The sequence below is a fragment of the Oxyura jamaicensis genome, chromosome 10, assembly GCF_011077185.1.
Source record: "Oxyura jamaicensis isolate SHBP4307 breed ruddy duck chromosome 10, BPBGC_Ojam_1.0, whole genome shotgun sequence".
NCBI classification, from domain to species: Eukaryota; Metazoa; Chordata; class Aves; order Anseriformes; family Anatidae; genus Oxyura; species Oxyura jamaicensis.
In genome coordinates, this window is record NC_048902.1 from 14649766 (window position 1) to 14664172 (window position 14407).

Here is a 14407-nt window from a genome sequence, read left to right on the forward strand (position 1 = left end):
CTTAAAACAGAATCAAGACTTATCTGCGTTCTGAAATTCAGGAAGAAAACTTCAGCACAGAACTCATTCTGGAAAGTTATGAAAGGAACTATTTGCAAATTTAACTCTGATCACGGTATCCTACAAATTGTGATTATAGGTTTGGGGCCAGACTAATAATGGAGTCTGAATCCACAGGTGGGAAATGAAGTCTTAAACCCATGGCGAGAAATGGGTACCTAGCAAAATACTAGGCAAATCACTGATGGGGTGCTGTTAGCTACAGCAATTGACATGGTTTAAGCATAGGGTTACCTTGACTCACAATCAAAGACCTGTGTCAGTCTCTTGAAAAGTATTAAGAATTCAGACAGAGGGTGCAGGTATTTCAGAAACTGTAACATGCTTGTGTGCTAGAACACTGCTTTCTGCTCCTCACAGTTACTTACCCCTACTTGATGCTAGCATAGAAGGAAAAAAACAACACTGATTATTTTATCCCGACAGCCATGAGACATAATCCTTATGCTTTGATTTAAAAAAAAGTGTGAAAGGTTAAAAAAGGTTAGTTGACAAAAGAATGAGGTGGAAATAGCAGGAATTGAGAGATGAAAGTCTGGGGAAAAAGGGGAAGAGAGGATAAAAATGACAAAAGGAGGAAGGGAAAATATACAGTAAGAGGGGAAAGACCATCAGCAGTAACTACAGTTAGCACACAGAATTGTATTGATAGAAGAGGCATGATCAGGGGTGACCACAACTTGTCTCATTAAATTGCTCACCACATTTTTACTAGGCAAGCATTGCAACAAGGGCCCTGCCCATCACCCTAACCCTTTGCTTCAATATCTGCAGAGCAAATGCCTCCGAGATCCGCTCAAGCTAATTTCCTTAAAGACATGCAAGCCACTAAATCTGGGAAGTACAGATAGTCAGGAATAACAAATACAACCAAAATTAGATTAAAATAACCTGCTGATAAACAAATTACTCACCCAAAACAAATATTGGATTAAGTACCGGTGGGAGCAGGGTTCCCTATAATAACATCGCCACCGTGTGGCTTCAGGTGCTGAGTGGAGATCGCATCGCCTTCAGCCTGAAAGCCTTGGGACATTCTTGTCCCCACTTCTGTATCAGGTGTCCAGTGTTGTTCCAGCTCCCCCCCAAAATGCAGTGTGCCTGCTTTAATGGGGATGAGGGGATGTAACCAGCAGTAATAACTCCCTCTCCCTCTATCCCTTCTCAAAAGGCTCCAGCTGGGGTATGTCCTGTCCACACCTAAGACTCTTACAGGGAAGAGAGGGCTCCTCAGCTCTCTTCTAGCTTAAGACAGAGCAGCAAGATATGAAGACAGATGTACAAAGAAGTAGGAAAAAGAAGGCTAGAAAAAGTAGCAGGTGTACCCTAGGACAGAGGAGAGACAGTGGGGTGGATGCTGTGCCTCACCCTGCCTAGATTTCTCTATAGCTATCTGTATCGCAGATGGCAAGCAAATGGGAGAGCAGCATGGAATGATGGGGAAAGTACTCGGAATTGTTTAGAAAGAGACAGTCAGGAGTGAGAAACTGGCTGATAATCAGGTGTGAAGTGTCTTCCCTCTGTCTTACACTGATAGACAGATACAGCACTTTCTTAGAAGTAGCTTAAACATTATTCACCACCTCCATAGTCATCAACGACTTCTGCTAAGGAGAACAGGAGAACCAAGGTCCCTCTGCTCTTGTGCTGGGTATGCAAGTGTTTCCTCCCTGTTGTGGATGAACCATGAGTGTGCAGAGTCCTTTCCCACCTCCCTTCCCTCTCCAGTGATGCTTCCTGTCAAGGCAAATCTTGCTCCTTGCAGTGACATGCACCTGTTAAGTGGACATATTGCATCAGTTTTTGTTAGGTAAGAGACAGAAGTCAAAAAGTTTCCTGCAGAGCCAAGGGCTGGATGGTGGACTAAGTCTTAAGTAGAACTTAAGGAAGCCTGAGGAGATGCAGATGGATGTTTCCGAATCCATCAGGGAGACATACTGCCATCTGTTTGCTCCCTTTAAAACTGTTTTCTCATCACAACTCACTGCCAGAAGAGAGAGGGACAGTTTCCCTCCAGCACCCTCCATGTGCAGCTCTAACCCTCGTGTTCATGTTGAGCTGAAGTTTTTAAGGATACAAAAACCCTGCAGGGAGACCCTCAAGAATCTGCATGTTCTTGTTGTCTGCTTTATAGCCCTCATCCCCAGCAAAACTCAGCCTTTCCTAAGAAGCACATCATTGCAAAGCTTCAACAAACATCACAATATTCAGCCCAGTAATTGAGTACTGTAGCACATTACAGGATTCCTACCTCCCATTCAGTTTGCATCCCATCTAAAACATACTAAAGGACTTCACTAAAACACTTGAGTATTTTACCATGCAGTTTTACCCTGTGATTTTGCAAGCAATTTTCAAGTGCTATAGCATTCACAGTATTTAGGTTTTTAGCTTGTTAAGAACCTCTACGTCATTCAAAGACACTAAGGTCATGCACATAGGTAAGTTAACTGTGACAAGCAAAGCTGTCCTGACACAACTGTGAAAAACAATTTGGTTCTTTTCCTGCCATGGTGAATTTATCTCTGGAAGAACCAGGAGATGTTTTTCACATCTCCTAACCCATATGTCCCAAAAGGCACAGCCTGCTAATTTGTATGCAGCTACCAGAGCACAGTCTCCTCCAGAAGCCTGGAGCTTCTAATGTCCTGAGCCACAGGACAAGGAAAACTGGAAGATATTCCAAGCACTGATCATCAGCTTGTAGAAACCATCAGAAAACAGTACCTGCAGGTTTGTGAACTGCAGTGCTCTATTTGGTTACACAGTATTGGCACCACTTCCCAAACCCCAGTTCCAGTGCTTTAACAAAGCATCAGCTGAAAACAGGCCCTGCATTTTCCTCAAATCACTTCCTAGTGGAAGCAGTAGCTGGTTTTGCCACAGCAATGTTGTTCAGTGCAAATGATAAAGGAAAGAGGACAACACCAAACCTGGAAGGGTGTCTCTAGGTGAAGAAATCTCTCCCAAGCAATGCTTTGGTCTCTGCAGTGGTCAGCATTACCCATGAACATGAGAACCCTACCCTATACATCACAGTGATCCCCAAAGTGACAACATAGGGATTGTTTTGCTCAGTAGACCAAATTCTCAGAGTTCTTATTTTGTGCCCTCTGTGAAAGCACCCAGAACAAACTACTCGAATGAACAGTTTGTTGTTCTCCCAGTACTGGAAATGCTCCATGCACTTCCCAAAACGCAAGAAGTGTAAGAGGAAGAACCAAGATATTTTTACAGCCTAAACTGGCTTAGAAGAGCCACACAGAAAGATCTATTTATTCTAAGAACAAATGAAACAAATTGCTTTAAAAGTTACTTCACTCCAGAAGAAAAAATGTTGGGAGAATCTTGAGCCAAATCCAACCCTTTTCAGATTCCCTAGATAATCCTCAGGTGACAAAAGGTCCCCACACAGTGACTTTTACATGGGTTTAGAACTCCTCAACAGACTACATTTCACAGCTTCCCTTGGTGATTAGTTCTCCACTGCTCTGTACCATCCTCATCTCTAGACCCAGAACAAGCCTTGACATAGAAAACCAGTTCTATAAATATCCTGGGACAGCAGAATTTCACTTCTGCACTCCTTTTTTATGGCAGGTACCAGGAGTGTGGAGAAGAGCTACAACTGCCTGATGAGCTTTCAGCTCTTGCACTGCTTTTTCAGGCTTCTCCGTGAATTCCTTTCTATTCTAAATGCTAATTTTGCTTTTGTATTGCAAGTGGCTGTGGCATAGCCCCACAGCCCCCTTTATTAAGATTTAGTGCCCAAAACAGAAGGTCTTCCCTTGTTGCAATAACATGACCTTTAAATATAGGCAGCAAGGTTAATATTGGGGCATTATTTCAAAATTCATCACTTGAGCTGATACGACTCAGACATGATCCCCATTGCAGTGTTCTCATTTAAGCACTGCTTCCAGGACTACAATTTTTCACAAATGCATTATTCCTAATACTATAAAAAGGAGAAGGGGGAGGGGAGAAAAGGAGGGGGGGAAAGAGAGAGAAGGACAATACGCCCTTGTGATTTATTGTAGAGTAGATTGTCTGCAATAGTAGAGTGCTCTTTCTTAATCAAAGCTTTATTAAATTCTGGTAATAAAAGCTAAGTGTTTTTGGATAGGGAAAAAAAGGCAAAAAAGGGTAGCACGTTCATTTCTGGAACAGGCACACCAGCAGCGTGTGACTGAGAATCCTTGTTATGGTCTCCAGCTCCCCCAGCCAGCTGGTGCAAGTGTCAAGCACAACCTGCCATAGCATGGCTGTACCCCAGCAATCAATAGGTCTCAGCCCTGTTTTTTTAAATCCGTGTGCCATCAAACCTCACATGCTTGCAAGGGAAAATGAGGTCATGTCTTTTGGACTGCAGAAGTTTTGAGTGTTTCCCAACACCACCATGTTTTCCAGGTGAGTGCACAGTCCAACAGAACCACAGGACAGAAAGGTCCAGGTCCCACTTTTCAGTAATGAAAGAACAGAGCAATAAGCTTTTTTATTATTATTATTATTTTGCTGGCTAGGATTCTCCATTTCATTCACTGCACCAAGCCCCAGGACAACCATTGTCTAGGCCTTATTCCCTCAAAAACTTACTTCCTGGGACCTAGAGCATCACCACAGAACTGCAAGTCCACAAAGCTGTGAGGTGCTGAAAAGCACTGCAAGACAGTCAGCTACCTCTCTTTTCAACCTAAATCCCAAAGAGCACTGCTAGAAGAGGATACTAAGGGAGAAAGACATTCAACAAGAGCATTCTGTCCAGCCCCACAGCACAGAAAGGAAAGTCATAATATGAAGAAAAGCTTACTTGATTTCAGCAAAGCTGCCAGAGCCTCAATGGCTGCCCTGGGGAAAGAAGAAAAATGAAGAAATGTCAATTTCTTCCATAATTTTTTTTAAACCTTTATCTTCAGTCTTTGGGGCCAGGCTTCTCAGCTGGTCTATACTGACAGCTTATCATTGACTTCAGAGTTGCAGTGTTTTACACAAGCAGAGAACATAGTCTCTGCAGCTGACTCAGTTATTCTAAAAGACCATTAGCCCTCTAGCTTTAATGTTACACTGATTTGTAGTGACCATTAAATTTAAAGCAACACCCACATATCCAAAGTAATGAAGCAAGTCCTTAAACTGCTGTCCCAGAGCTATTTCTTTGTATCAGGGACTCAGCACGTGCCTATTCCAGGCAGCAGTGTTTCTGATGTGGAAGTTATCATCTGCTGACATAGACAATCTGGGACATCCACGTTAGCATTTCCAGCCAAATTCCACTCCATTCTCCATTTTCCCAAAACAAGCTTCCACCCCATCCTCCCGTCCATCAGCTTTAACTGAAAGTAAGTTTTATTTTAATTGTGACAATGCTTTGCATTACAGTAGCATGTCAAGATCCCCGCACAGATCATGGCTGGTAAGAAAGGTGCTAAAGCTGAGTGGCAAGACTACTTGCCCCATGGTAGGTAGAGAAGTAGATGCAGATATTTTTGTGGAGCTTCTGTATTATTTTCAATGCACAGGTAAGTAGCTCATCCTCTGCCTGACTCAGCATAGCACCAGTTTGAATGGGATCTGGCCAAAAGCATTTGCAGCTTGAAAAAGCTATATTAAGACATCCTTGTCCCTCCCCACCCCCATACAGTATATGTCCCATCCTACCAGCCAGGCAAGATTTTCTTTTCCAGTCATATGCTGCTGGAACAAGATGATCCTTGTTCTAACCTGGCTTACTGCTGTGAAATTTCAAGTGCCCACAGCTTATTGAATAAATACAGCTACAAAACCTTCATACCCATGGATTCCTTAAAACGTAATCTCTTTACAAACCAATCCCCAAATAAAATCATATTAACTTCCCCATACTGAGCCAATTATCATCCTGCAGCAAGAAATATTTTTTGTCATCAAGCTGCTGTTCATTGTGTCCTGACAGTGGCTGAGACTAAGAAAGACCTGAGAACTGGTTCTTGCTGATATTGGGTCTTTGTATACCGTCATTCTTCCATAATGAAACTGTTAGAATTCAACACCAGTATTACAAAAAAAAAAAAGGGTAAGAACTACCCACAAATGCAGACAGAACAGGAAATCAGCAGCTAAAATCTCACCAGCAGAAGCACAGTCATGCTCTCATTGCTTTTTTAACTCCACCTAAACAACAGTAATTGAGCTGGTGGGAGGAATACTGTCAGCCAGCAGTCATTCTGTATGCTCAGGACAGGGATGTGCTCCCTCCACTGATCACTCACTCTGTCCCTAGGTCTTCATGTTCAGGACAAAAGTAAACATCTCTAAGCAAATTAAAAGGGTCCATCCAGAGCACCTCAGTAAGGTCACACTACAGCATGTTTCCTCTGTTAAAACAAACGTTACATGCTTGAGTTTACAGTGGTGTCTGCAGGCCTAATATGATCACACCCGAACAGTAAACGAATGAAGGAAGGACCAGACTGTTTCTGGATGCAAGCAGAAGAAATTTAGAGAGTTTAAGGCAGCATCTGGTTTGTCGTAAGAATTTTCAGTCACCATCTACTTCTGAAGCAATATTACAGCCCTACAGCTGTAGCCGGCTGGTTTTCCCACATGCCAGACTAACAGCCTAGAGTTATCCCCATCCCAGTCCACGCCTGCACAGAGTACCACAATAAAATGAAGTGGAAACAAGCTAGTACATTTCATCTCATAACGTACTGAAATTCAAAATTTGGTCATAGGTGATGCACAGCGTTCTGGCACTCTACAATTACTCATAAGTAGGTGCAGACCCAGCGGACCAACCTCAATACAATGCATTGCTTTAGAACAAGTTTTGAGAGAAAGTAATTAAATACATGAGTGTAAGCTACCAAATAGATAAAGACAGGTTTAAGGAATAAAATGAATTTAAGCCAGTAGCAGATCAAGCCAGGCTAACTTGATGTCTTGGATAAAAGAACTGATTTTTCTGGATAAGAGAAACAGTAGATCTAATTTACCTGTACTTCAGAAAAGCACCGTACTGGAAGATAATGAGGATGGGGATTAGCACAAGAATTGCAAGGTGGGTAAGGAACTGGTTAAAGAGGCAGTGATAGGAGTTGTGATGAAAGAGGAATTATTAGGCTGGGGGGAGGTTGTGTGTAGAAGTTAAAGGATATGTTTTAGCCTGATCTTATTTTATACTTTCCTTAATGACCTTGGCACAAAAAGTCAGAGTATACTAACAAAATCTGCTGACAGTGTGAAGCATTGGAGCCATTGCCAACAGCGGGGAGTTCAGATTATCTTTCAGGAATAACAGGATGTTCTTGAGTTCTGAAGCAATAGAAATGGGATGAAATGTAATAGTCAAAGTGCAAGGTTATGCATTTAGGGTTTAAATAAGAATTCCTGTTATGAGCAGGGGCTCATAACTTGGAAAGTAGTAGAAGGACACCCTGGATATATGAGCCCATTAGAGGATTAGGACAAGTGTGACCCAGCAGGGTGACACAACTGCGTAAAGGACAGATCAGGACTCAGAAAAGCCACTGCCAATGGTGAAGGGAAAGCATGAATGTTTTCGCCAAGGCTTCACCTGAGCAGCTGTGTGTAGTGGTCAAAAGGAACAGTGCAGCAAAGGGCTAAGGAAGTGATTATGGTAACAGAGAAGTCTCGTGAGAGGAGTCTTAAAGATCACAGTTTGGTCACCTTTGCAAAATAATGGATAAAAGGGGAGTTGATTGTTCTCTGTAGACACTTGGGCAGGGGGAAGTAAACACTGAGGAAGGCAGAGAGCTACTTAAGCTAAAGAACAAAGCTGGCACAAGGACAAATGGATATAAAATGGCCATGAATAAATTTCAACTGGAAATTAAAAGATAGGTTTTAAGCACTGGAAAATGAAGCTCTGAAACATCCTCTTGGCAGCAATGGGATGAACAATGTAATGACTTTGAAAAGGGAGCCTGGATTGCTTATAATGGGATCAAGAGGCTCAGCTGCCAATGAGGAAGGGGTCTGAAAAAAAATGACCCTTAAGTCACTGTATTCCTATACCCCTACATTTTAGTCATATATAAAATGGAAATGAATGATAAACAGGTATTCTAAACACAAAGTCAGTTAACCAGGCCAGAAAAGAGCAGCTGCATCAGCTTAAGCTGAAAGCCCAGGTAGTCTGGTATCCCATGTCCAACAGTGCTCAGGGGAAGAGTACAAGACCAGAGCAAAAACACAGTGCTGGAACTTCCAGAAGAGACTCAGACTTCAACAGTTTGAAGACCAGAGATTTCATAAACATAACACCAGGGCTCAAGGGAATTTATTAGTTTTTCCTTCCATGTATTTTTGAAGCTATGCAAAGTCATCCACAATATCCTAGGGAAGAAGTGCTTTCACACAGCATAGCTGTGAACTATCCCCTTGTGTTTTTATTTTTATTTTTTAAAGCTAGGAGTTTATATCATCATTGTCATTTACACCTTAAGTCAGCTGTCAACAAGTATTCCCAGAATATTATCTGCCTTTGGAGCTGGAAAAAAAAAAATACCCTGTGGGAATCAAATCAAGTCGCAGAAGAGAGGGAAGAGTAAACTTTCAATGAGAGTAGCAGGATGTATCAATAAGCTTATAGCAAGCCAGGGCAACTGGTGTTTGTGATATCAGCACCTCTTCACAGCATATGGTAAACCAACAGTATCTTTTCTGGCATCAGAAAAGATAATGAGATGAGTAAGCCTGGGACAGGAAGATGGAGAGAAAGCAGATAAATTGTGCATGAGAGCAAGAGAGAAAAATAAAAGATTGGAACAGGAGGGAAAGTTTAAGAGCACAAGAAAGATGACTATGAGCCATATGCTAGACCAGAGAATTTGATAGCATGCCCAATGCAGAACTCTGCATTTCTGCATTTGTCTCAGGAAGGAATGGAGGGAAAGATTTCATTTAAAAAACTGGCAAACCCATCCAGATGCCTTCATCTGATTTTCTGTTCTTTGTGGTAATATGTTACTAGAAATCTTACACTGGGATTGACAAAGCAGCTATCTCAAAGGACACTCATTTATATATTTCAATAAAAGGATATATAAATAAAGCAGCCCTGTCTTAAGAGGCATAATAATTGCTGATCCATAATCAGAAAACATTTTAAACTGCCTGTAATAGCAGTCAAGACAGCCACTTTGAAGCATGGAAGTCTTTTGAAGTGTTTCCAAATCAGCAGCTTGGGTATCAGGGCAGGAGTACAACTACTAGACAGATAGACAAACAACTTCCAGATTCTGTGCTTAGGAACCAGGAGCAACAACAAAGGAAAAATCCACTTCGCAAGCCAAAGAACAATTGGATTAGCCAGTAATGTTGGGCTGTTCAGAAGCCTAGACCAAAGTCTTTTATGTCTAGGTCACCCCTTTAGATCTGGCCTAGGGGACAGCGTCAGCTGGAAATCACTGCAGACAGAGGAGACTGGGAGTCAGTGTCTCAAGTTTTCCTCCCTGCTCTGATCTTGGCTCACAGGTTGTAGCTCTCTGCATTATGATGGACAACTCTGTGCCTCCGTTTCTCTGTCATTTGACTAGATCATTTATTTCCATTTCACTCCGTGTTAGAAAGAGACTCCTGAAAATGAAAAATGTTGTTACAGAAGGCATGCTTGGTGGACTATATGAAAGGATTTTAAGACTCACAGGGCACATTGAGTTTGGTGCCCATCTGTTCAGTACTACCTTGTGATTATGAAGAGGGAACAGCAGAGAAATTAAAGAATGAACAAAGAAATGATCCAGAAGGGTTCTGTAAATCAGCTCTCAAGTAATTTAACCAGCATCTTCCTTCTCCTGTGAGATTTTATCTTATACATGCTTAAACATGAAACATCCTCTTCAAATTATTGAATGAATGCTAATGGTTTGGTGTTTCATTAAATACTTCTTCAGACCCAATGCAATTCCTAAAGGCAATCACACATGGATAATAAAGATGTAAGTACTATTTTTATTGGGACTTAACAAAAGATTCTGGACCCTGCCTGGCAGCCCCTGTTGCCTCAGCCCATGCTCCCTCCTTCGGCTCTTCACCCTGCAATTTCTCAGTATACTCACTTGTTGCTGTCATGTTTATTTATCTCACAAAGCATGGGACAAGGACCATGCAATATATTTGTACAGTATCACTGGGAATCTCAACTGAGGGCTCAAGGTATTACAGCTTACAGGCTTAGACCCTATAAGCTTCAATTGCCCCAGTCTCTGTAAGGAATTAAGTGCACTCAGGAGTATGTATTGCCTGGCTGCATCTTGCCTCCAACTCCTGGGACTTTTATTAGCTGCTGGAGTTTATACAGTCACAGAGCAGCTCACTCAAAAGACAATTTTACATTTGACAACTGAGAGACATTTAGAAACATGTAGGCACCACAGCAATAGGTACTTTATAAATCCTCCCAGAAGGCATATCTCATCTGATACAGATGCCTTGAATAGTCATTTCCCTTGGGGCTCAGAAATATAGATCTTAAATATGCAAACACTTCTATGATGGGATTTTTTTTTTTTTTTTTTTAAGTTTTTTTAAAGCCAGCAGTTTCACAAGTCTTGGAAACACAGGTGGGCAAATGTTGCATATGCTGCTAGCATTTTCATAGCACTGCTGGTCTAGGACTGACAAAAAACACCCATCAAACCCACTTTAATTCCAGCTTATTAGGTAGGTATTAAAATTTATGCTAAAGGCAAAGCCTGTTTACAGCCTGCAATGTCCTACACATTGCCAACAGGTGGAGTTTGGAGATCCAGCTGTTTTGCACAGATGTGCTTTTGGTATGATGCCGAAGGAAAGGGAATAAGTCACACTCCTTTTCTAATAAGAACTTCTATTCTAGTGCCTTTTTTCCCCATCCTTGAAAAGCACATGCTGCCTTTAATCAAAATACACATCTTCTACAGAACCTATTCTCCATTATATTATTTTTACTGAATAGGACCCTGTACAAAAAAAATGCAGAAATTAAACATACCAAACAGTATTTCATCCCCACCTTTAAAGATTCCTATGGGTATTAACTGTCAGAGTAGGGTTGTTAAAAAAAGATGAGCGAGCACAGGTACCAAAGTCAACGCAAAAAGACTAACAGCAAAGGGAGTGATGGTTCCCTACTTTTTAAGCCTAAAACAAGTCCAGGATGGAATTTTCTCCTATTGTACACTTTGGTGAGGAGAAGTCAGTGTGTTCTCCAGATGACATGCTGCGCTTATTGAAAAGTTATAGTTGTGATGCAGAAGCCCCAGTGTGAAATCCTCTCTTCTGCTCTCATGGCCAATACAATGAACGTGTCTCAGTTCCCAGGCTCAGCTCAAAGCCTTCACTGAAGCACCTTCTAAACACCTCTGCCTGCCCTGGAGCCTGTTAGGTTACATCAGTGAAAAGGTATAACATTTCAGCCTCTTTCATCTCTGCCTCCCAGGAAGAAGAGTCACTCCAGGGTTACCCTCCAGGCATCCTTACAAGTATCCTACTCTTTCTAGTGTAGAAGTACAGAAGGAGAGACAGCTGTATCCTAAAAAATCCATCCTATTCTCTGTACCTCTGACTTAAATTAGCTTAAAAGTAGTAATAAAGTACAAGGTACAAAAAAGAAAGCTTAAATCCTTGCCAAACAAATGCCCAGGCATTTCCTACAATATGGGCAGAGCTGGCACTGCTTCCAAAGGCAGAAACCAAAGCTCAGAAGATTTCCTATTCCTGTCAACTCCCTCTCTGAGGTCAGATGTCACCAATATGGCTGAGGCAGGCTGTGACAGCTTGTCATTCACATCAAGATAAAGAGGCTGGAAGGATCATTCAGACAGGTTTCTTAACAGATCAATCACCCAGGCAGTTTCAGGCTGACAGTGTGAGAACCCAGCTCTCACACCCAAGGGACACATGCAGGGGGACAGAGAAGGGCTTGATGCTATCCCTGATTAATTCAGGAAGGGAGGGGTGGGGATATTCAGAGGCCACATCTGATAACAAGACCCAGCACAGCCCTACAAAACACTCATACACACTGAAAGCATGTCAGTGAGCAGGGTTAAACCCCTTGTTTCCCCAGAGAACTGTCTTCCAACTCATTTCAGTCACTAGCGAGAAAGAGCCTGGTGGTCTGTTGGCTTAATCCTTAATTGCCACTTAACTAATAGCTATCAGTTCACAATGACTGGCACTTTACATGTTGGAGACCCCAAGGATTGACATGCACTTTGTGTGCATGGCAAGGTATGTACCCAGTGCATATGGGGATAAGACCCAACTCTTTCTGCTCACTTCTGGACAATTCCCTCTTCTGTGAGGCTTTTCTGAATGCTGCATACAGCCAGGGCAAGGGCAGGAAGAGGGACACAATCCACATACCTGGTTAAGCCCTGCTTGCTGCAAGATGAAGCCAAGGGGCAATACTTGGTGATGTACCAAGACACCCCAGGCTCAAATCTCAGTAGGCTCAGTAGGGCAACTTGATCTTCTGTCACCATGAACAGTAGTTGAACTGCAGGTGCTTTACCCCTGTGGAGTCTCTGAAAGCAAGTTATAAAAAAACCTATGAAGATGGGGGTACCCAGGGCCTTATGGTGCCAAATAAGCCTGCTCTCACACAATACTTCCTGCAAACTACTGAGAGATCTTTATTTTATATATGCAACTATTTGCTGGCAGCAGGCTATCCAAACACAGCTTGTGGTGCCAGCAGTCCAGGCAGTGATGTATCTAACATGCCATTGCTTGTGCCCAGAGTCAGCCCAAAACTAAATTAATACAATAACAGACCTGAAAAAAAAATATGAAGCTGAAGGGCTGAGAAAATATTATCTTTCCCAAGCTCTACACCAGGAAACAAGGTTTACTTATGTGACAGCCCTTTCTTTAAGCATAAGTCAGATGCCTCCAAATAAAAGAATTACTAATATTGAACACAAGGTGAAAAACTGTTTGCTCTTTTTAATCTAATGACACTGTTTCCATATTACAAAGCTCTAGAAATAGATCCATGAGTTCATATGGCACTTCAGGTATCCCCTCTGGTCCTGTTCAGATGAAGCATGTCCACAAAGACCAGCCAAAGGAAACTTAAATTTTAACACTCCAGGGAAAAAGAGCTGGTTTTGCAGAGCCTCTTTGAATATGCCAGAGGAAGCAGCATTTTCATGCAAGTACAACTGCTGGAATCATTTCTCCTTACTCTGCATGACAAGGTGCAAACTGGGTGATTATAAACTGGGAATCAATGTCTTATAACATCGCCCTATAGCCCCTACTCAGTTCTGCCTGTTCCTGAGTGTCCAGTTATACAGCCTACCTATAGCACAAGACCACAGCTTGAATGTGCAAGCAACTATTTACACATCAGCTGCAGCAGTGACAGCAGTGTTACATTCATGTCTGCAGTAGGGAGCAAATAAAAATATCAATGCTAATTAATCTTCTTGAATGCAAGACTTTCCATTTATCAACCTCCACATGCTTCCCAAGTAGGGAAACATCATTTCCTCTGTTATGAGCACAAGTTGAGCAGTTTTTATATATTGCTCATACCTAAATCCTAAAGGATGGTGGTCAGAGCTAGAGCTACCTAAAAGCTCGCATGCAAGTAGAATTTCAGCCAACTATATGGAAGATACAGAAGAACTGTCAATTTTCTCCCATTTTCCAGCTACCTGACTTTTCATCTCTTCCAATGATGTTTCCTCACCATACACGGGTTATTTTTACTTACCCCTTCAGCACTGAATTTACTGCGAGTTGGGCAGTTAATACTTTCAGGGTCTTAACTGAAACTGCTGAATACGATGCTGCTTGGAAATACTGAGGTGCGTCTGTTTTATAAGCCCCCTGTGTGTGTGCACATGCAATGCTGAGCTTAATTGGTACTAAATCAATCTCAAATTGAGGTCAATGCATAAACACGCTTGAGAAACACAAAGTAATGTTCTTTCAGAGCTACATTAGGCATCTCGACCTCCATTGAAAAGGCATTTCTATGTGTAAACATGCAGCTAACACTCAGCAGGCTTTTTCAAAGCCCCTTTGTATATTAAGATCAGAACTACCTTTTAACTGAATGGAGTTAGGTCTTTAGCCTGCCAAGAGATTTTCCAATGAGAACATCGGATTCTCAGTTTCATCTTTATGCCTCCAAGTACCTCTGAGTATCTGGACCTTTATTCAGAAGACTCAGTCTTCACTGACCAAAGTCTCTTCATTCAACACCAATAACCAGTTGATAAGAAATGTTTTGAGTTTGTTATATGTAAAAGAAACATCAATTTTACTTGCTGTGTGTTTTGAAAACAGAGGACTGCAAAACACATGTAGAACAGTGCTAGAGACATACAGCACTAAGTAGTTTTGCCGC

At 41.9% G+C, this 14407-nt stretch overlaps 1 protein-coding gene across 5 annotated transcripts in view; it reads right to left on the bottom strand.

Annotated features, from left to right (window-relative positions):
• Window positions 1-14407, bottom strand: part of AGBL1 (ATP/GTP binding protein like 1) — a 286972-nt gene that overhangs the window by 237834 nt on the left and 34731 nt on the right. For all 5 annotated transcript variants that reach the window (XR_004753622.1, XM_035336082.1, XM_035336078.1 and 2 more), the window contains exon 6: window positions 4871-4908. Coding sequence is in view for 4 of the 5 variants with exons in the window: in XM_035336082.1 (XP_035191973.1) it covers window positions 4871-4908 (38 nt within the window). In the remaining variant the exon portion in view is untranslated. The remainder of the gene's footprint in view (window positions 1-4870; window positions 4909-14407) is intronic.